We start from the raw sequence: 19,940 nt of genomic DNA on the forward strand, positions 1-19,940 counted from the left end.
ACACGGCTAGTGGGAAGAGCGGGAACCAGAAGGATGGCACACGGGGAGGGTCGGTGGCCGTGGGACAGCGGGAGGGCGCTGGCCTGGCACGTGGCAGGCCGGGCTTGATCCCCGGAAGCCCGTATGGTCCCCTGAGCACCACCAAGAGAGATTCCTGAGTGCAGAGCCGGGAGCGACCCCTGAGCATCGCTGGGTGTGACCCCAAACCAAAGTCAAGACCAACACACACAGGGTCAGGTGTGGACAGGTAAAAGGACGCACCTCGGAGGCACCTCGGAGAGTCAAACAGCCCGAACAGCGTCTGGAACTCAAACACTCGCTAGGAGGATGCGAGAAGTGGACGGTGCCGAGGCCTCGGCCAGCCCCGGGGGCTCCCGAAGCAGAAAGTCGGGGCAGCTGGGACAGAGAGGAGGCAGCAGGGCCTGGGGGAAAAGGGACACAGACTCGTCACGTATGAACAGGGCCCTGCCGGGAAGGCCGTGTGTGGGGCAAAGGGACGGGAGCGGGGGCTCTGCGAGGGCCTGAAGCCACTGGAGGAGGGACTCGAACTCAGCACCGTGGAACCAACGGCGTGTGGGGACGCGCTCCAGGGCAGAGACCTGACAGGGGCCTAGAGGGGCCTCGCCAGCCGGAGCGGGGAGGGGAGTGGCGGGTGGGGGGCCCTCCGCTGCAGAGGCTTCACAAACGTGGCTTCTGCAGAAGTCAGTCTCCTGAGACCGATCACCCGACCCGCCCACGAGAGTCCCAGGAGCCCTGAGGAAGAAGCGGGGAGCCCCAGTCACAGCTGCTGCCATGGGGCGAGGGGACCCCGAGCTCCAGTGCGGGGTGCGGCGCCCGGGAAAGCTGCACGGCTCTCCTGTCCACCCGGGCCCAGGGCAGGACCAGCGCACGGCAGCAACGGCAGGAGGAAAGGGGGAAATCACCGAGGCCGCGAGACGAGGCTGCGGGCGTGTTAGAGCCGTGTCACGAAACGGCGTCGTGGCTTCCGTTGTGCAGCCTGACAAGGCTGCGCCCCTCGGGCTGTGACCGGGCTGCCAGGCCTGGCGGCCTGCTGACACGGCAGCTCCCATCTGAGGGCACACCCCCGCCACCAGGCCTCCTGGGTCCCCACAGAGCTCGCCAGCAGGCAACAGGCCTAAGCCCCCTTCCGGCATGCGTGTGCTGCAAGCGTATCCCTGTGGTGACTTGATCTTCACTTGGATTTGGATTTTTTCCGTTTTTTTTTGGGGGGGGGGTGGCCCTGGCGGTGCTCAGGGATCATTCCCAGCAGGGCCCGGGGGAGCTTCTGGGGTGCCAGGCCCTGTGCTCGCCCCGCGGCCCCCATCTCTCCGCCCCTCCTCACTTTCGACTCAGAGCCGGGCTCGTGCTTCCCAGTTCTGGCAGGGGCCTGAGTCTATCTAGAATTTAATAATGTTGTTTCCCTTTTGTCTGATGACATTTTGCTTAAGTTTCATTTCAACAGCTGACACCAGCTCTGTCTAAGTCAAAGACGTTACTTGATAGCAAGAAAATACAGATGACATCCTGATAAAACAGCATTAGAGGCAGCCGCCCGCCATGGGCGGCCTTCTGGAGGGCACTGGGCAGCCCAGGACAGCCATCCACTGTCAGGGCCGCAGGGCGGGCGGGCTGGAGGGGTCTTTGCTTCGGGTACGGAGCACCAGCGTTTGCTCGTCTGCTACGCCCAAGAACGTTTTCCCCGGTGGGGCGCCCGCACCCTGGGCCCTTCCGGAATGAGAAGCTCCTGTGAGTTCGCGTTTCAGCGAGGGCCCCTGCTCACCCATCACGTTGGCAACTGCTCCACCATGCCCCCCGGGGCCGGGGACAGGGACAGCGTCATCTCCCGTGTCTGTCCTGAAGGCGAGTGCCCAGGTGCCATGATTGATGGCCTCTTCCTGTGACGTTTTTAATGTTTTCTTTTTTTTTTTTTTATTTTATTAAGTCTTCAAAGACAAACGGAATCAATCACCAGCCGAGAAACTCTGTGACACGGGTGGGCGCTTGGCGTCGCTCTCTGCTGGAGCGGGGGCTGAGCCCCCACCCCTGAGACGCCGAGATGACCCACGTCCCGAGTCCTGACAATCAGAAAGGTCCCCACCTGGGAGCCCCCAGGGAGGGGCCTGGGGGCCCACATACCCCACCCGCCTCCCTGGTCCCCCTGCTCACCTCTGACTCCCACACCGCAGCGCCCGCTGCCAAGGGCAGGGCATGGGTGCTGCCGAGAGGCCCCCGGAGACCCTCCCCTCCTCCAGCACACCACCCGAGATGGTCGCCACGCCCCGCCTCTACCCACCTGAAGCCCCTCTACTCCATTTCTCCAGAGGCCTGTAAACTCCGAACCCGAGACCATCCCTGCTTATGCTGACCCATGCCGTGCCCCACAGAATCTTCTAGAACCAACGTCTCTAGTTACGGCCAAGCCGACACACTGTCTTCGACCTGCTGTCTACAAGCTGAGCGCTTCAGGGGTGTGTGTGTGGGGGGCGTGTTGGCCTCCTGAGTGGTCAGTCACTCTGCAGCCTGAGTGGCTCGGGCCACACAGAAACATCAGGCCTGTCCCGCGCTCGGGTTGGACGTGAATGATGACCCGGCACGTAAATACGCCCCGTTCCTGTTCGTCTGTTCCCATCGTGCCATCTCGCGTTTGCCAAGAACGACAAGTTCCCTGACGAGGGGTCTCGTGTTTCCGGGCGATGGCTCCCCGGCCCGCCGCACACGGGGGCTGCCCCGTGCCCTCGGAAGGGACAAAGAACAAGAGCCCAGAGGCTCGGTCGCATCGAGGGGGACCCAGGGCCTCACGCGGAGACCCTCTCCGGTGCGTCTGGCGGGGGTTCTCCTCTGACCCTGATGCTGGCTGAGGACACTTAGGGAGGAAAGAAAAGCAGCCAGGTCAGGACGGCACGGCGGGAGGCGGGCTGGTCTCACAGGAGGCCGACACCAGTTTGGTCCCCAACCTCAAGGCCCCCCTCCGGGGTGTAGCTCAGGAGTCCGACCCTGGCACCCCGGGGCCCGAGGAACACCGCCTCCACTGTCCCTCGTGCTGAGCTGCTGGGACCGTGGGGAGCACCTGCGAGTCCCCCAAGACCCCCCCCATCCAGTTCAGAGTGCACAGCAGCCCTGGGGACAGCTGGGGGGGCCCTGCCAGAGGGTCTGGGCAACGCCAACAAGCTCATCAAAAGAGGACCAAACTGATAGAAAACAACAGGTCTCCTGGGAAAAAAAACAAACCCTGGAACCCACTTTGGGGTGCCGGAGTCGGGGGTGGGGCGGATCTGCCATGGCCTGCGTCCTGCTCAAGAGCACAGACATGGGCGCCAGCACGTTCATTGCTCACAGCAGGCTGGCGACTCAGCTAGAGCAGTGCGGGACTGAGCCGAGGCGGCGCTGAGCACGGCCCCGTGGGGCAGGGCTGGGCCAGACAGTGGAACCGGGTCGAGGAGAAGATACAGCGCACAGTCAGCCTACCTCAGGCGTGCAAAGATCTACTCGGGTCTCCCGGCAGCGAGCCACCACCAACGGCACACACACACCCCTGGCTGGAGGCAGGGGACGGGGGTGGCAGGCGCATCCCAGGGGCAGGGGAATGACCACCCTGTAATCCCCACCACACCCAGGCGCCAGGGAACGCAGGAAGAGGGGTTCGAGGCGGGCAGCCTGGGAGCCCCTCGGGGAGTCTCCCCCCAGGAGAGAGGAAGAACCTAAGGGGTGGGGGGCAGCCGCCTGGTACAGCCCCCAGGATCCAGCAAGTTCAAGCCGCCAAATCCCGACCCAGGTGCCACAGTAGCCTGGGTTTTGAGTGGAAACGAGAGAGGGGAAAAAAATAAAGCCAATAAAACAGCCCCCGAGAGCGACCTTTACCGGTGCAGACGCGCACAGGGGTTAAGGCGCGTCCATCCCAGCCAGCATTTTCATTAAGAACCGTTCTCCGGGCCCTGCCGATATTTACGATTCTCCATTCAGCATGTCACTCTGTCACTATAACTCTGCGTGAGATATGCCACCCCGGGCCAGTCCAATTATCCCCCGGATCCAATATTCTGTCTCTGACAGGACACCAGGGACCTCGGCTGGGGGACAGACAGGCACGAGCCGCTCAGAATGCTCCAAAGACAGTGCCGGGTGGCCCAGGAGGTAGAGGCCTTGTTTACAAAATGTGCCCTCTCTCTCTCTCTCTCACACACACACACACACACATGCACACGCACACACACGTACGTACACACATGCACACACGGGTGCACACACGCACGTGCACACACGTACGTACACACATGCACACACGGGTGCACACACGCACGTGCACACACGTACGTACACACATGCACACACGGGTGCACACACGCACGTGCACACATGCACACACATGCACGTGCACACGTACACACACGCACACATATGGGTGCACACACGCGTGCATGCACACACACACACACACACACATACACGAATGTGTTCACGCAGGACTTGCAGACGCTCTTGAAAGCCTCCCCTCCATAACTTCAAAGACCAGTAGTGAAGTCTTTGCAAGGCTGCAAGTAACATGTGCCTGGGGCTGATCAAGCCCTCCCTGTGGTGGTCTCACACTCCCTAACCTGAGACCCTAAGAGCTTCAAACAGCACTTGACCCCCCCCCAAGAATCAAGGGGACTCTTAATCTTGATTTGCCGGCTCTGGGGGAGGCAGGCACGGAACCCCCACACACGTCCCCGACGATGTAACTGAGGTCTGGGGGCCCTTCCCCCCGGCGTGCGGTGGGTGGGGTGGCTGGCTGCTGCGGGGGGCTGCCGGCCTCGAATCTTGGGGCCACCGATGGCTCTCAGGAGCCCCGCGCTGCGGGCTGGCCGAGAGACGGTTTAATTCAGGAGCGCCTGGCCTGTCCACACCATGCAGACGGGAAATTCCTCCGTGATTTGTGGCTTTAATCACAGCTTCCAAAACCTGCCATTATTTACGACCCATCCTGGGCTGACAGTCCACAGGACGCCGCCGACTCGGGTTACCTGGCAGGGAAGAGCTTCCGGTGGGCGCCTCGCCCCGCGCCCGCTAGGCCCGAGAGGGCGGGCAGTGCGGCAGGGCCGAGTTGCGCAACGAGCCACTGTCCGAGTCAGACTTGAGGCCGATTCGAAACAGAAGAGCGGGGGTCGGTGGGGCGCCCACAGCCCCCCAAACACAGAGACGTCTCTCCCACCCAGACAGCGGGACCAAGCAAAGCTGCTTCTCCCGCAGGGCCCAGCTGCTGGGAGGGGCCCGCCTTCCACGGAGACCTGAGCACCCCCCGCCCCGGCTGGCCCGGCCCCTGCACCCGCCAGTTCATTAGCCCTTTCTTCTGCCCGCAAGGAGGGTGACCTCCTCCAGCCGGCCAGGACTAGGACCATCTTCCTGCACCGTCACGCCCGCTAGGCGAGAGGCTGCTCCCAGCATCTCCAAAAGGCCCTCGCGGGGCCCTGCCGTTCACCGCTCTGCCAACGTCCAGTGCCTGCCCTGCGCAGGCGTGAGCACACCTGTGCCGTGGCCCCTTGGCATCGGACTTGTTCACCCAGCGCCGTGAGACACCCCCACGCGGGCTCAGAGCCCCGGGCGCCCCACAGTATGAGAACAGCTTCACCCGGGCGAAGGCGACTGTCCCGAGAACCTCCCGGCCGGGCCCTCCCAGTCCTCCAACATCTCCAGAAAACACAGAGATGAGGCAAACGTGCTCTGGGCTCCGAGAGCAGCAACTCAGCTCGGGCCCTCCCGCCTCCCTGGAAGGTCCCCAGCCGGGGACACCCCAGTGGGAGCCCCCGGAGCCCAGGAGCAGCGGGGACCACGCAGGGGTGAGGGACTGCCCGGCAGAGCTGCCTGGCGTGGGCCCCCCGGGGGCAGCCATGGCCGCCTCTCGCCTCCTCGCTCCCGAAAGGCCGCAGCGCACCTGCACGGCACGAGGGTCGCCCCGAACAGAACGCGGGTCCAAGGGCCTCCGGCTTCCTGCTCTGCCTGGGGCGTCGGCCCCGGGCTTCTCTCTCCCTTCCCTACGGTACTGCTTCACCCCTGCCCACCTGCCCACAAGAACAAGGCTCCCGCCCACCTCCCTGAGCAGCATCACTGAGCCTCCGAACAGAATCCCCTCGGGGGACCCACGGGCTCTCCCCGGCTGCCCCGTGGACGCGGCACTGCCTGGCGGGTCCTTCTTTGGGTGTCCCTCCGGCCCCTGCGGCTTCCTGCCACTGCCCCGGGGAGAGGGAGCCGCCTCCAGCTGAACGGAAATGAGCCACGTTCCCCAGTGCCTGTGACAACCCCCTCCCGGGCCGCAACCCACAGTCACCCACCAGCCCCCGGCAGGAGACCACCCCTCAGCCTCGGGCCCGGGGGTCAGCTCTGGCTCTCCTGCACAGCCCCCCTCTCGACAGAGGCCCCTCGAGCAGAGACCCCCTCCCCGACCACACAATCCTTCCCTGGCCCCCTGGGGTGAAGCAGCGCCCAACCCACTGCCTAGCCCACACGGCCCTTCCGTGCCCCCGACACGCCCGGGTCCTCCTGGCCCGGGGCACGGACTCCCGAGAGCGGGCGTGAGGGGGTCTCGTCTCGGAGACTGCGCGGTTCTAGCGTGGGTGTGGCCGAACGGACGCCTGTCCTGGGCTCTGAAGCTGTGGCCGTGCTCAGACCCCGGCTGGAGAGCCCTCTGCGGCCCCAGCTCTGACGCTCTGGGCGAGGCCCCCGGCCCTGGGGAGCCTGGATGAGCAGTAAGGAGACGCAGAGGTCTGCCCAGCTCAGGGAAGGGGCACCCTGGGCACCTCCCCACTGCCCAGCCACCCCCCGGGCTGCAGCCCTCCCTCCTGTGTAACCCCTCACCGCAGTACCCCCTCGGCCCCTCCTGGGGTGGAAAGCCTCCCCCCCCACACACCGCCACTCCCATCCCTCTGCCCCGAGGGTTGAGACCACAAAGGGGAAGGGCAAACAACTTTCCCCTAGCTAGGTTTAACCACAAAATTTGCTTAAAATATCTGAATTTGTTGCTGGAGTAATAGTACAGCAGGTAGGGCGTTTGCCTTGCACATGGTTGACCCGGGTTCGATTCCCAGTATCCCATATGGTCCCCTGAGCACCTCCAGGAGTAATTCCTGAGTGCAAAGCCAGGAGTAATCCCTGTGCATTGCCGGGTCTGACTCAAAAAGTAATAAATAAATAAATAAATAAATAGCACTATTAGCACTATAGTCCCGTTATTCATGGATTTGCTCGAGCGGGCACCAGTAACATCTCTATTGTGAGACTTGTTGTGACTGTTTTTGGCATATTGAATACGCCACGGGGAGCTTGCCAGGCTCTGCCATGTGGGCGAGATACTCTCGGTAGCTTGCCGGGCTCTCCGAGAGGGACAGAGAAATCGAACTCAGGTCGGCCATGTGCAAGGCAAATGCCTAAATAAATAAATAAATAAAATCTCTGAATTTGTGGGTGCAGAGTGTGGCAGAAGCAACAGAACACACGCTTTGCACGTGTGAGGCTCTGAATTTAATTCCCAGCATGCCATGGGCCATCCCCCACCGGCACCACCCGGACTGGGCCCAGGGCTGCTCTGCAGGGGGCCTCCGTAAGCCAAAGCTTGTGATGTAAAAAGCCATTTCAGACTCTCTTTTTGGAGACCATCTTGGGGAATCTCCGAGACGCACCCGTCTATCTCATGGGGAACGGAAAAGGCGGCAGGCATGGAAGGTCAAGGGCGTGACGGGGGGCATGGAAGGTCAAGGGCGTGACGGGGGCAGCATGGAAGGTCAAGGGCATGACTGGGGGCAGCACGGAAGGTCAAGGGCGTGACCATGGGCTTATGGGCGGCATGGAAGGTCAAGGGCGTGATCATGGGCTCCTGGGCGACACGGAAGGTCAAGGGCGTCACAGGGGAGAGCAAAGTGAGCTCAGCTCCTGGCCACCTTCCTCGTGTTGGGGGGAAACTAGCAGGTGTTTCCCCAACACACCAGCTGGAAAAGCACATTTTGAACAACTCGTCAAGGATGATTCAACAAAGCAGAGTTTAAGTTACGCCGGCAAAAAAAGTACGGCTCTCCAACCCGACTCACGGTGAACAGCAGCCGAGCAGGCTTGGGTCGGGGCAGGCCAAGTCTGATGTGGGGCTGCAGAGGACGGCTGGCAGTGCCCGGCCAGCCCCAGGAACACAGCCAGTCCCACTCGCTCCCCCAGCCCGCTGGCTGCCTCCAGGCGATCCGAGCATTGTATAGAGACCCTCTGGCCCACAAAGATCCCAGCGTGCAAACGGGGCTCCAGAAACGCACCTAGCCATCTCTGCCAGACAAGAGTCAGATGTCAAGAGACTCACATATAAATCTCTCAGCAGAGAGCAACATGAGAGCGACACGCTGCAGAGATGCCTCCAGACGCCGCACCAGGCTGTCTCATCTGGGGCAACCCGGAGGGGGCTGGGGGAGTTCCCACACCCACCCCAACAGAGCCCCCGTAGCCAAAAACCTCCAGAACTCAGTTGCCACCACGCTCAGGGCCAATCTCCAAGGATCAGACGAGCCTCATCCATGAGTGAATCTGCTGAAACACCCAGACATGAGGGACTTGTGACTGAAACCCCCAGGCCCCCACGGAGTCAGGATGGGTGACCTCCCCCATCTGGGAGCTTCCGGTAGCCTGGCAGTCACCCCCATGAACTGCTTCTGGCGCCATATAAGCTCATTAACTACCATGACACAGAGATTCACAAATAAATCTCTCGGAAGAGAGCAACACGAGAGCAATATGCCACAGAGATGTCTCTGGACCCCAGAGTCATCATCCTGTTTTTAAAAAAATTAACCTCAGCTGTATAACTCTACTAAAAGTTTTAGAATTCCTGGAGTGACATCTCATACTCCACGCCACTGATTTACCAAGAGTAGCACAACACCTTTGATGGGGTGTAAAGTAGAAGGCAACCAACCTTGAAAAAATATACATATATATGTATTAGCACATAAGGCTCAACCTTTAACAACATATTAGTAATCTCTTATACTTAATGGCTTAATGGCTCCAGGGTGAAATACAATAATCTTCACACTTTCCTCTAAGGAAACTTTTTTTTCGGTCATTTTTAGTGGATTATTTATAACAAACAATACAAAATAAATTATTTAGGTCCTGCTTCGGGGGCAGGCTTTGGGGGTTGGGGTGGAAAAATCCAAAATAAGGTGGTGGGAAGATGTAATGGTGGTGGGATTGGTACTGGAATACTGAATGTAATAAATTATTGTGAACAACTTTATAAAAATAAAATAAATCAACAAGTCATATATCAATTAGTTGATATATGATTTTTAATCTACACAAATAAGATTCAAATAGCCTAATACAATATAGTATACTGCCTATTCTCATTTACATAACTAAGTCTTCAACTCTAGCGGGTAAAATATGTTGCATTACATTTCATTTTGAACCTTATTGTAGTAGTTATCATATCTTCCCTGACATAAATGAGGCTTCTGGGTTTTTTTTGCCCCCATGGCAGGCATATAGCAAAATTATTCCATATTAGTTGGTCCAAAGAAACTTCAGAGAATGCAAATTATTATTTTAAAATTATTAGGAAATAAATTTATAAAAGTAAAAAAAAAGTAGAGTCGGATGTCGGTTTGGTGCTATTTCCTGAGGCTCAGTAAGGTCTGCTAGTTCTTGTCCTATTCAAACACTTGGAGGGAGGCCTGTCCGGGTTTCTTTCTAAAGTGACAATGTTTGATTCAAGTTTATATTACAGTTCAGAGAAATAGATCAATGGTTCGATTTAGGGCTCAAATTCATATGGTTATTCTGCTCTGGAAGCACAACTTGGTTATAAACTTGGAACAAAGCCGGCAGGTGAGATGAAGGGTTTCCCCCAGGAGGACGTCTTCCATTCAAGCAGGAGCACCCGCCCTCCTTCCTGCACCCAGCGTGGAAAGCCTATCTCGACCCTTCAGGCAGCTAATTCTGCTCCAACAAAGGTGGAATATCAACGAGGCACGAAGCTCTTTTCACCAAGTGCAGACGCTCTCTCAACTGCTTTCACCAATTGCGCTTTAAGACATTTGAAAAGAAATACGCTGCTCCCCAGATCCTAATAGATTCTGTGAATCAGAGTTTGGGAAGCTAAATGAATGTCACGATAACTTTGCAGCCAACTTCCGAATAGAAATCCAACTTTCCAATTCTTGGTACAGACGTTTGATCAGAGACAAGACTTACATTTCATTTTTAAAAAACTTTTTATCATAGATATTTCTAAGCACATGCAAAACAGAGGGAACAGCATAGCCCAAGCCCAGCTCCAGGGACCGACATGCCGTCATCTTCCCATCAAGCCTCCTCCCCAATACTGTTTACTTACTGCGGGATTTGAAAGCAACCCTCACCTGTCAAATAGTTTCACCCATAAACGCTCATTTCTGTTGAACAAGGCCCTTTCTCTTGAAGAAAAATGAAAATGGCATCATTACCTCTGACCCAATTAATGATGATTCTTTTTTTTTTGCTTCTTGGGTCACACCCAGAAGAGCCGTGGAACAGACGGTTCGGAGCAGGAGCTTTGGGCTGCGGGCCTGTGCCATGCTTGACCTGCTCGGTGACCCTAGACAAGTCACAGAGCCAGCAGGAGTCTCAGTGGCCTCATCCCAGCTAGGACCTTAGAAAATGGGCCTTATGTGGTCCTCGTCAGGAGGCTTTGGGGAAGGGACAAGAGGGTCCAACATCAAAGAGGTGCCACTTCCACCAGAGTTACTCAGTAAACGCAAAGGCCTGGGAGTTCCTTTAAAGGCTAGTTTCCTGGCATCGGGAAGGGCACTTGCCTTGCAGGTGACCCACCCAGGTTTAAGGCCCAGCACCCCATGGGGTCCAGTATTGTATGAGGGCAGAGACCTGCCAGCCACCTAAATAGCATTCAGGGCCTTCCGTATGACAAGTCTCCAAAATCCAGAATCTGTCCAAATGGGTCCGAAGTAATGTCACTCCTTTGTCTGCTGTCTCCTTTTCCCTGTCTAAGATACATACAAAATGACTGAAGGAGTAAACAGAGCAGAAAGAAGTCCAATTACTGGTCACTCCGGCCAGGCCAGCCTGCTCCTTGGCGCTGATGGTCAGCTTTCTGCAAATCTGTGACGGCTCACCAACGCGGCTACCAGGGCCGACTGGAGCGACAGTAACAGCGGCTGGATTTCACCCAGCATTAACTACGCCCGGAGGTGTGGCACCGAACCTTCCATTTTCAGTTAACCTTCCCCAAAGCCTCCTGACAAGGACCACATAAGGCCCATTTTCCAAGTGCCGAGCCGGGATGAGGCCACTGAGACGCCTGCTGGCTCTGTGGCTTGTCTAGGGTCACCGAGCAGGTCAAGCGTGGCACAGGCCCGCAGCCCAAAGCGCCCCGGCTCCTGCTCCAAACCGTCTGCTCCATGGCTCCTCTGGGTGTCATGATGTGTGAAGTTTCCTTCGACAAACATGAAAGTGCGGGTCCCTGGTTTAAAGCTGCCAGGACCCACGGAGAGTCTCCCAAGCCTTACTTCTTAGGAAAGGGGTGGCTGGTGTGAGAGGGAAGGCGGTGTGGCGAGGGTTTCTGTGCCCCACCTCACCAGCAAGCCGCCCAGCCCTGAGGGGCTCATGCGGGGGGGGGGGGGGGGCTGCCCCTCAGAAGGGGAGTTTCTGCACATCCTTTCAGGCCCAGGGCCCTGCACCAGGCCGGCCAGCGCCAAACAGGTGGTCCGCAGCAACAGTTGGGCAGGAAAGGAAACTATGCACTGTGAAAGGAAACGAGCTTGCCAGGATGCGGGCGACCCCCCCCCCCCCGCTGCGACCCCCTCCAGGGATTCCCAAAGGAGAGGGCGCAGGGGCCCCGGACCCCTGGGCAGAGGGGGCGGCCCTGGGACTCCTGGGCAAGCGGGCGGCCAAGGATCCCCGGGCAAGGGGGCGCCCCAAGACACCTGGGCAAGTGGGGCTGGGTTCCCGCCCCCCTTGGCGCAGTTCTGAGGCCGGGAGGGGTGTGGGGTGGAGCGCCTGGGACAGTGCTATCCCCCTGCCCGGAACCCCGGGCTCTGCCATCGCGAAGGAGAAAGTGACCAGAAGGACCAAGTTTCGTAGCCACCCGAGGGGAGGGTCCCCGCCGCCGCCCGCCCCCAGAGGAGGGGCCGCAGCTTCCAGCATCCCTGCAGTTGGGGGCCCTGGCCTGTGGCGACCCCCCAAGCCCCATGCGCCCCGGTTCCGGGGTGAGGTGCGCAACTGTTACTTACGATCACCTAAGCCACCTTGCCAGTCCTCAAGTCGCGCGGGGGAGCGGCCCAGGTGGGCTCGAGGGCGGAGCCGGGGCGGAGCCCCGAGAACCCGGCCGGCCGGCTCGCTCTGCGTCCTGGGAGGGGCCGGGGGCGGGGCCCGAGTGCGGGGGGCGTGGCCCGGGCGGAGGGGCGGGGACCGGACCTCGCAGAACCCGGCCAGCCTCGCTCGCTCCGCGTCCTGGGAGGGGCCGGGGGCGGGGCCCGCGTGCTGGGGGCGGGGCCCGCGCCTCGGCGGTCCCGCCCCCGCGCGAGCCTCTGCGAAGGTGGCCGCGGAGGTGGGCGGGGAGGCCACGTGACCCGGCCGGCGTCCCAAGATGGCGGCGGCGACGACGGCGCCCCGGAGGCCGCGCTCGGCTCGGGGCTGCTGAGGCGGGTCCCGCGCGGCCGGCGACGCACGGGCCGAGCCGCGGGTGGGCGGGCGGCCGCCGCCTCTGGGCTCCCGGCGGCGGGCCGGGCCGTGCGGCGGCGGCGGCCCCGCGGGATGCTCGTGCTGGGCCCGGCCTCTCCCTCCGCGTAGGGCGGCGCGGCCCGCGGCCCGGGCTCCGGCATGGCGCTGAGGGAGCTGAAAGTGTGTCTGCTGGGGGTGAGTAGGCCGGGCCCCCGACCCCGGCCGCGCCCGCCCGGCGCCCCCTGAGAAACTTTTCCTCGGGAGGCGCCCGGGCCGCGGCGCCCGGAGCTTCCGGCCCCGCCCGCGCCCGGCCCGACCCACGTGCTCGCTCGGCCCGATGACCGCCAGCGCGGCGCCCCCGCGACGCCCCCAGACCCCTGCCCTCGTGACACCCCCAGGCCCCCGCCCCTGTGGCGCCCCCAGACCCCCGCCCTCGTGATGCCCCCAGGCCCCTGCTCCCGTGACGCCCCCAGACCCCCCACCCTCGTGACACCCCCAGGCCCCCGCCCCTGTGGCGCCCCCAGACGCCTCGCCCTCGTGATGCCCCCAAACTCCCCCCGCCCTCGTGACACCCTCAGGCCCCCGCCCCTTGTGGCGCCCTCAGACCCCCCCCGGCTGTGTGGCGCCCCCAGACTCCCCGCACGACGCCCCCAGACCCCCGCTCTCGTGACACCCCCAGACCCCCGCCCCCCATGACACCCCCAGACCCCCGCCCCCTGTGGTGCCCCCAGACTCCCCCCGCGACGCCCCCAGACCCCCGCCCTCGTGACACCCCCAGACCCCTGCCCTTTGTGGCGCCCCCAGACCCCCCCGCCCCCTGTGACGACCCCAGACTCCCCCCGTCCCCCGTGACGCCCTCAGACCCCCATCCCCTGTGGCGTCCCCAGTCTTCCCCGCCCCCGTGACACCCCCAGACCCTCCCGCCCCCCGTGACGCCCCCAGGCTAACCCCGCCCACCGTGACGCCCCCAGACTCCCCCCGCCCCCGTGATACCCTCAGACCCTCCCGCTCCCCGTGACGCCCCCAGACCCCCCGCCCCTTGTGGCGCCCCCAGACCCCATACCCCCGTGACGCTCCCAGATGTTTGCCCGGGCCGGCGTGCCCCTGACCCCCCTCTCCCCCCAGGACACGGGCGTCGGTAAGTCGAGCATCGTCTGGCGGTTCGTGGAGGACAGTTTCGACCCCAACATCAACCCGACCATAGGGTAAGGGACGCGCCGTCCGTCCGCGGGGCGTGACACGGGCCCAGCAGCGCCGGAAAGGGGGGCCGGGCGAGCCGAGGAGGGTCGCGCGAGCACTGTCGCCGAGCACTGTCTCCGAGCCTCGGCCCGGACCATGGCCCTGAGGGGAGCCATCCTTGTTGCGGGCGTGGAGGCTCGGGAAGGAGGTACTGGAGCGTTGCTTCCGTGGCGTCCGCGGTCACCTGGCCGGGGGGTCGCGGAGACTCTCGCCCTGGCGGGAGGGCGGGAGGAGCAGGTGCACCCAGAGAGGGCGGGCTTGGGCTCCTCTGAAGGGCCGGAGCAGCCCGGGCCCTCGCCCGTCCCTGTGGGTCGGGACGGGCTTCCTCAGGGCTCTGGCCTTGCGTGAGGGAAATGTCGGGGCTCTGGGGTCCTGCCTGAGGAAACTCTCGGGGCGGTTAGCTGTGCGCGCCTCGGGCTGCCTCAGGAGGAGTTGACTGCAGGTCGGGCTGGGCTGGGGTGAGAAGCCACAGAGCCGCCCGGCTGCCTTCGCGCCCCGCCCAGTAAGACAGTATCTTCCGTTTGAGGGGAGAGCTTGTGCTCTCTGGCTGAAGCGTTTCTCAGGAGAGGTCTTTGCGGCCTGCACCGGAGCCTGCACCTGAGGAGGCCCGCCCGAGAGCCGCCCCATGCTGGCTCGGACACTCGAGGCCTCCCGTGCCCTTCCAGAAAGAACTGGGTGTGGCCACATGTTTGAAGCGTGAGTTCATCCTCCCCCAGGCCTGCCTGTCACTACCTGCACGGGAAAGTGAAGGGACAGGAAGTGATGGCCAGTGTGTGGGTGACTCAGTGAGTGACACACTTCAGAGCTGTCAGGCCTGAGAGAATGGCTCTGACATGCTTTCTCACAGGGGCAGGAGAAGAGGGCGCGGTCTGACCATCCTGGCAGGCTGCGGCCTTGCCCTGAGCGCCCATGCCTGTGCTCCTCGTGGCTCCTCTCACAGTGCGCCGGACAGAGGGTGCAGCTTCCCCACAGCTCATGGTCTCCCCTTTCCCCCTCCTCCATCAGTCATGTGCCCCAACACCTCACTTGTGGAGACCCCTTTCTCCCCAGCTCTGTGTCTGGCCTGCTCCTGTGGAGACCCCTTTCTCCCCCAGCTCTGTATCTGGCCTGCTCCTGTGGAGACCCCTCTCTCCCCCAGCTCTGTATCTGGCCTGCTCCTGTGGAGACCCCTCTCTCCCCCAGCTCTGTATCTGGCCTGCTCCTGTGGAGACCCCTCTCTCCCTCAGCTCTGTATCTGGCCTGCTCCTGTGGAGACCCCTCTCTCCCCCAGCTCTGTATCTGGCCTGCTCCGCCAGCTCCACTGAGACCTTGTCCCCTCGCCTGGCTGCTTAGACCAGAATTCTTGAAGGACAAGTCACTGCTTCCTCAGCTGCTGTGCACCCCCTTCTCTGCAGGCTGGTTCCCACCTGATGCCAGAACCAGTGACATTCCCCCTCAGCCTTCCATGGAGCTGCTGTCACATGCCAGATATGAAACGGTGCTGATGAGTGAGACCGGGAGTCCACAAACTGACCCTTTGTCCCACTTTCTGTTTTGTTAATGAAAATTGATTGAAACACGGTCATGCCCGTTTACATTTTGTTTCCAGCTGTTTTGGAGCTATGCGCTCAACATACACCCAGTAGTCCGCATAGCTAGAACACTTCCTAATTGACCCTTTCCAGGAAAAAGTCGTCAGCTCCTGATGTAAATAAACTTGGTTCCTGCCTTCCTGACCTTATGCATATTAGTTTGAGGGGTTTTTTTTTTGACCATTTTCTATGCTGCCAGAGAAGTGGGAGGCTAAGAGCATAGAGCAGGCTGGGTCAGAGGGGCCTGGTGATGGAGGGCAAGACTTGGAAGCGCTGGCGTTCACACAGTGAGAGAGGAAATTAAACTTCAGTAAAAAGTTTGGCAAAGGGTTTGAAGGGGTGGAGAGAGAACCAGTTGGTAGGGTGCTTGCCTTGCCTGCGGCCAACCTGGATTCCATCCCCTGTTCCCCATGTAGTCCCCTGACACATTCTCTGAGCACTGCTGGGGTGGTCCCCAAATGAAAACAAACCTTCAAACTGGGTAGGGGAGAGAGCACAGTGGGAAAGGTGCTTGCTTTGCTATTAGTTGATGCCTGGCACCACATACTGTCCCCTGAGCCCTGCCAGGAGTAAGCCCTGAGCACCACTGGGTGTGGCCTCCAGACCCAAAAAACACAACAATAAAAACTGTCTGAAGACTGGAAGTTAACTGGTTGGTGGTGATAATGGTGCTCCCTTCCCTCGGGAGCGACAGTGAAACTGAGGCAGGTGGAGTTGGGGGTGTGTTTTGGAGCTGTGAGAGGTGGGGGTGTGGGGAGAACCAAGGGCAAAACGGAGGGAGGGGTTGCCGGCTTGGTGACAGCAGGCGGAGGTCCTGAGTGCCTGTCACAGTGCCCCTCGCTCTCCTCTCTGGCCCCATTGGCCTTCACCCCATGCTGAGTCCAGTACTCGGTGTGACAGACTCAGGCTCACCTCACAGGCTTTTGTCCTTCGCACCAGACCCCGCTTCCCGCCGTGTGGCCTGGAACTCAGCCCTGCCGAACTCACTGTGGCTCCAGCAAGCCCCACTTCCCTCGCCGTGGTCTCTGCCGGTCTTCCCCCAGGTCCGTGAGGCCGGGAGAGGTGGAGAGGTGTGTCCGGGAGTCGGGGCCTGCGCCCGTGGTGGGATGCACCTCTGCAGCCTTTGCCACTCTGCTGCTCGGGGGTCTTAGGAGTGTGCCCTGGGGCTGTGGGAGGAGTTCCGGACAGACTTTCCCAGGGCTGAGAGCCCCTGCCAGCTCCCCGTCCTTCCCCAACCCCCTTGGCAGTTCTGCTGGCGCCTGGCCCTGGGGCCCCGTCCCCTCTCCCCGTGCCTGCGGGCCCTTCCTGCTGGACTGCTGACCCGGCTCCATCAGCCAGGCTCTGCCTCCTGGCCCTCGCCTGGCTCCCGTTGCCGTGGAGGCTGCTTTAGAGGTGCGGTGGAGGCCTTGCTCAGGACCACGGCGGTGCTGAGGCCAGGGTCCTTGCTCCGCAGTGGCTGCGGCTTCAGCGCTGGCTCTGATCCGGACACTGCCCCGTGTGGCCCCAGCACTGAGGAGACCTTTCTGGGTCTGGAGCAGCCACCTCTGCTGCCTCAGCCGCACCCTTGCTCCTCTGTTCGTCCCTCTGAGCACACACCACGGAACCCCATTTTCACACTGGTGCTTTTCCCGTGCTGTGCTCTGGTCCAGAAGGCCTTTTCTGTCTCCGTGGGCATTAGTGAAGTACCCTGGTGGCTCCCTTAAGAGTGACAGGGTCCAGGCAAGAACGTGAATAGGGGGCTGGGAATAGGGCCTGGCATGGGTGGGGTCTGAGTTTGGTTCTGGCCCTGAGTGTTGCCGGTGAGGATGGAGAGGTAAGAGCCCGAGAGGCATCTCCCGCGTCCCTCTCCTCCCTCCGTCACCAAAGAGTACCTGGGTGGGTCACGGCCAAGGGTCTGCCACAAGCACCTGCCTGTGCTTGGTGGGACGCTTATGTCCTACCAACTCTTCTGGGCACTTGTCAGACTGTCCTGGAATGTCCATGGCAGGGAAGTTGGTCTTGTCGCCTGGTGTCTTGGGGAACCACTGAACTGGCCTGAAGCGGGGAGTTGCTCAGCGCGGGAAAGGACAGTTGGTCGGAACGCCTGTCCGGGTTCTTTGCGTCCTTAGATGCAGCATGCGAGCCTACACGAAGATGAGTCAAGCAGACACTCGCATTAAAAGAATAAAAGAAATCTTGTTCCATGCAGTTCATTTCCCTGAGCTCTGTGGCTGGAAAGTACAGGTCCTGCGGGGCCATGATGGACTCGGGACAGTGGCCGCTGAATTCTACCTGTGAGATCCTAGACGTGAAATTCAGAACGGGGTTCACTGACACCTGCGGGTCCTCTTCCTTTCTGTTGAAGTTTGGGAAGAGGTGGTCTAGAGAGAAGACGGGGGCTCTGCTCCGCGAACCCCACGTCTCCATCCCCTGCAGGCATCAGAGGACCCAAGGGTACTTGTCTGGAGAGTTCTCCGGGTAGCATGACTTGCGGATACTCAGGAGTGGGCAGGGCGATGCGACAGGGACGCATGCCCACGTCAGCCAAGCGGCAGTGCTGCCTTCCTTTCCGCGCTCCTCCTGGCTTTTTCACCGTCCCGCACAGAGAAAAATCGCAGGAGCCGAATAGGGCAGTGAGAGAGCGGAGGGGAAATAAGGGTAGCAGGTTCAGGAGAGAATGTGGGCTTCTCCAGAGGGAGGGCGGCGCGGGGACCCCCGCCTGCGAGTCAGGAATTGCACCTGGGGACACGGTAGCCTCCCAGAAGGGCCGCTTGCCTTTGCAAAGTTGGTTTTACAGATTTTCTGCTAAATTGGTCCCCCTCGGCGCGTCCCGTGTCGCTGAGAGGCTGTTGCTGGGGCACTGTCAGGGCAGGATCTGTCCCTGCCGGCCTCCATGTTTCACAGCCGTTTGTCCCCGTTGGAGCTTCTCTGCATGGGTTTGGCCTCCCCCCGGGCTTCTGCTGGCGCCGGTTAGTGTCTCGCCGGGGTCCACACCCCAGTCTGGCTGGGAAGATGCACCCGGATAGTCACAGAATCCCAGGATCCCTGCTGTGCTGAGGTGCAAGCATTAGAGGGACGGTTGTGCCCCTTATGTGTGCAGGATGCGGAAGTGGTTTGTGGGGTATTGCTCCCGAGGGGTCCCACACCTCTGGGGCCAAATTCTTGGAAGCCTCGGGTGGTGGCACCCTGTGCCCCTAACTCCTGACAGCAGGACCCAAGCCCTGGGTACTGTGGGAACTTGACCTGCTTGTTGCTTAGCAAACATATTACGTCCTTGTCCCCTCAAGCCAGCAACCATAAGTGCCTTCTCATGCCCACTGTCCACCCCCACATGCCTGGCTGGGTCACCCTCTAAGTGTCCCTTCACCCCTAGTCTTGCTCACCTCTGAAGTGTGCCTTCCGTGGTGGCCCTCGGGCACTCAGCCGCTCAGAGCTCTTGCCCCAATGCTGTGCCCCTGTCACCCAGCCTGCTCGGATCTGGGCAGGCCCCCGAGTAGTTCGGGTAAATGGCAGTGCAGAGCCGGAACGCTGGAGCCCCGTACATTGTTCCGTGTAGCCACTAGTTGTCTTGGCTTATCTGCATTATTTGAAACATTTAAATGGGGTTGTTGCTGTTGTTTATTTGCTTTGTCTTTGGGCCACTCTTGATGGTGCTCAGGCCTTATTCCTGGAGGAATGCGGGGACTGAATGCAAGGTGGCTTTGTGCAAGGCAAACGCCTGCTTGCTGTACTCTCTCTCTGGCCCCCATTTACACATTCTTAAATGGATTTTTTGGGAGATGGGACCACACTTGGGGACACCCAAGGGCTCCTGGTGTTACTCCTGGCAGTACTTGGGGCCTCCGCCTGCTGCATACAGCGCCTGGACTCCAGCCCTGTCAGTGATGTCCACTGGCGTGTGCGTGTGGGCTGCAAGCTGGAAGCAGGGACAGAGGCTGTACCTTGGCCCCCAGCGCAGCCGGGAGGAAAGAGCATCCCATTCTGGTTTGGGATTGTTTAGTTTTTGGGGCCACGGCTGACAGTGCTCGGGGCTTGCTCTTGGCTCTGTGCTTAGGGGGTCACAGGAATCACTCCTGGTGAGGTTTGGGCGCCGTCTGGGGTCTGGACCCAGTTGATGGTGTGTGAGGAAAGAGCCCGACCTGCCACACCAGCTCTCTGACCCCAAGTGCTGCTGAACGTCGGTGCAGGGGAGTCCCGTCAGGGTCAGGCAGAGTGTGAGGGCCCTGCCAGCCCTTACCACCTTTCTTCTGCCCGCCCCGGCCACGGGTGGCGTTGCCTGCGGAGGGTTTTCTCTGGAAGGCTGGAGTTTAGCCCTCCCCGCCTTCTCTGGGCCTTGGTGCTCCCTCCCTCTCCACGGGGAAGCTCCAACTGGGCCAGCTGGGGCCTCCTCACCACCTCCAGCATTTGTTTGCTTTGTGACCTTGGGCAAATTTTTAACCTCATTGTTTCCCAATTTGCACATTTGAGGTTATTAGTGCATCTAAT

At 60.8% G+C, this 19,940-nt stretch overlaps 2 protein-coding genes across 2 annotated transcripts in view; one reads left to right on the forward strand and one right to left on the reverse strand.

Annotated features, from left to right (window-relative positions):
• Nucleotides 1–308: 308 nt before the first annotated feature.
• On the reverse strand, nucleotides 309–12,827 carry LOC129405003 (uncharacterized). The gene is made up of 4 exons (XM_055139957.1): nucleotides 12,576–12,827; nucleotides 7,765–7,843; nucleotides 7,650–7,653; nucleotides 309–396 (listed from the first exon to the last, which is right to left on the reverse strand). The coding sequence occupies exons 1-4, from the start codon at nucleotides 12,825–12,827 to the stop codon at nucleotides 309–311; spliced, it is 423 nt and encodes a 140-aa protein (XP_054995932.1).
• Nucleotides 12,601–19,940, forward strand: part of RAB22A (RAB22A, member RAS oncogene family) — a 41,511-nt gene continuing 34,171 nt past the window's right edge. The window contains exons 1-2 of the mRNA XM_055137423.1: nucleotides 12,601–12,861; nucleotides 13,792–13,871. Coding sequence (XP_054993398.1) covers nucleotides 12,826–12,861; nucleotides 13,792–13,871 — 116 coding nt within the window. The 5' untranslated portion in view covers nucleotides 12,601–12,825. The remainder of the gene's footprint in view (nucleotides 12,862–13,791; nucleotides 13,872–19,940) is intronic.

Source organism: Sorex araneus, chromosome 5, assembly GCF_027595985.1.
Source record: "Sorex araneus isolate mSorAra2 chromosome 5, mSorAra2.pri, whole genome shotgun sequence".
Classification (NCBI taxonomy): domain Eukaryota; kingdom Metazoa; phylum Chordata; class Mammalia; order Eulipotyphla; family Soricidae; genus Sorex; species Sorex araneus.

Excerpts from the sequence above, each read along its gene's own strand:
- LOC129405003 (XM_055139957.1), bottom strand. The coding sequence starts at position 12,827 with ATGCCGGAGCCCGGGCCGCGGGCCGCGCCGCCCTACGCGGAGGGAGAG. Across the intron at positions 7,844-12,575 it reads CATCTTGGGACGCCGGCCGG|GAGCCCATGATCACGCCCTT; the intron begins GTCACGTGGCCT and ends CGTGTCGCCCAG.